The sequence below is a fragment of the Acanthisitta chloris genome, unplaced genomic scaffold (assembly GCF_000695815.1).
Source record: "Acanthisitta chloris isolate BGI_N310 unplaced genomic scaffold, ASM69581v1 scaffold4544, whole genome shotgun sequence".
NCBI classification, from domain to species: domain Eukaryota; kingdom Metazoa; phylum Chordata; class Aves; order Passeriformes; family Acanthisittidae; genus Acanthisitta; species Acanthisitta chloris.
The window spans coordinates 14,922-15,182 of record NW_008670838.1 but is presented as its reverse complement, the minus strand read 5'-3'; the positions used below and the strand labels follow the sequence as shown (position 1 = coordinate 15,182).

The following is a 261-nucleotide window of genomic DNA, read 5'->3' as shown; positions in this document are numbered from 1 at the left end:
AATCAACCCCAGGACTGCTCTGTACACAGCCAACACCAAAGTTGCCTTCTCTGCCATGAGCAGTGTGCCCGTGGCGCCCATGCAGGGCAGCTTCTGCGCCAACACCAACGCAGCCTCCTCCAGCAGCCACCCCTCCACGTCCTTCGCCACCATGGCCAACCTGCCCAGCTGTCCTGCCCCCAGCTCCAGCCCCACGCTGTCCTCTGGTTCAGAGAACAACTTCTACAGCAGTAGTAGCACCAGCAGCACTAGCAGCAGAAC

The 261-nt window shown here is 60.9% G+C and overlaps 1 protein-coding gene across 1 annotated transcript in view; it reads left to right on the top strand.

The window, feature by feature from the left end:
• ZCCHC14 (zinc finger, CCHC domain containing 14) overlaps positions 1–261 on the top strand; it is a 50,176-nt gene that overhangs the window by 47,830 nt on the left and 2,085 nt on the right. The window contains 1 exon segment of the mRNA XM_009073823.1: positions 2–230. Within this exon segment, the coding sequence (XP_009072071.1) occupies positions 2–230 (229 nt within the window).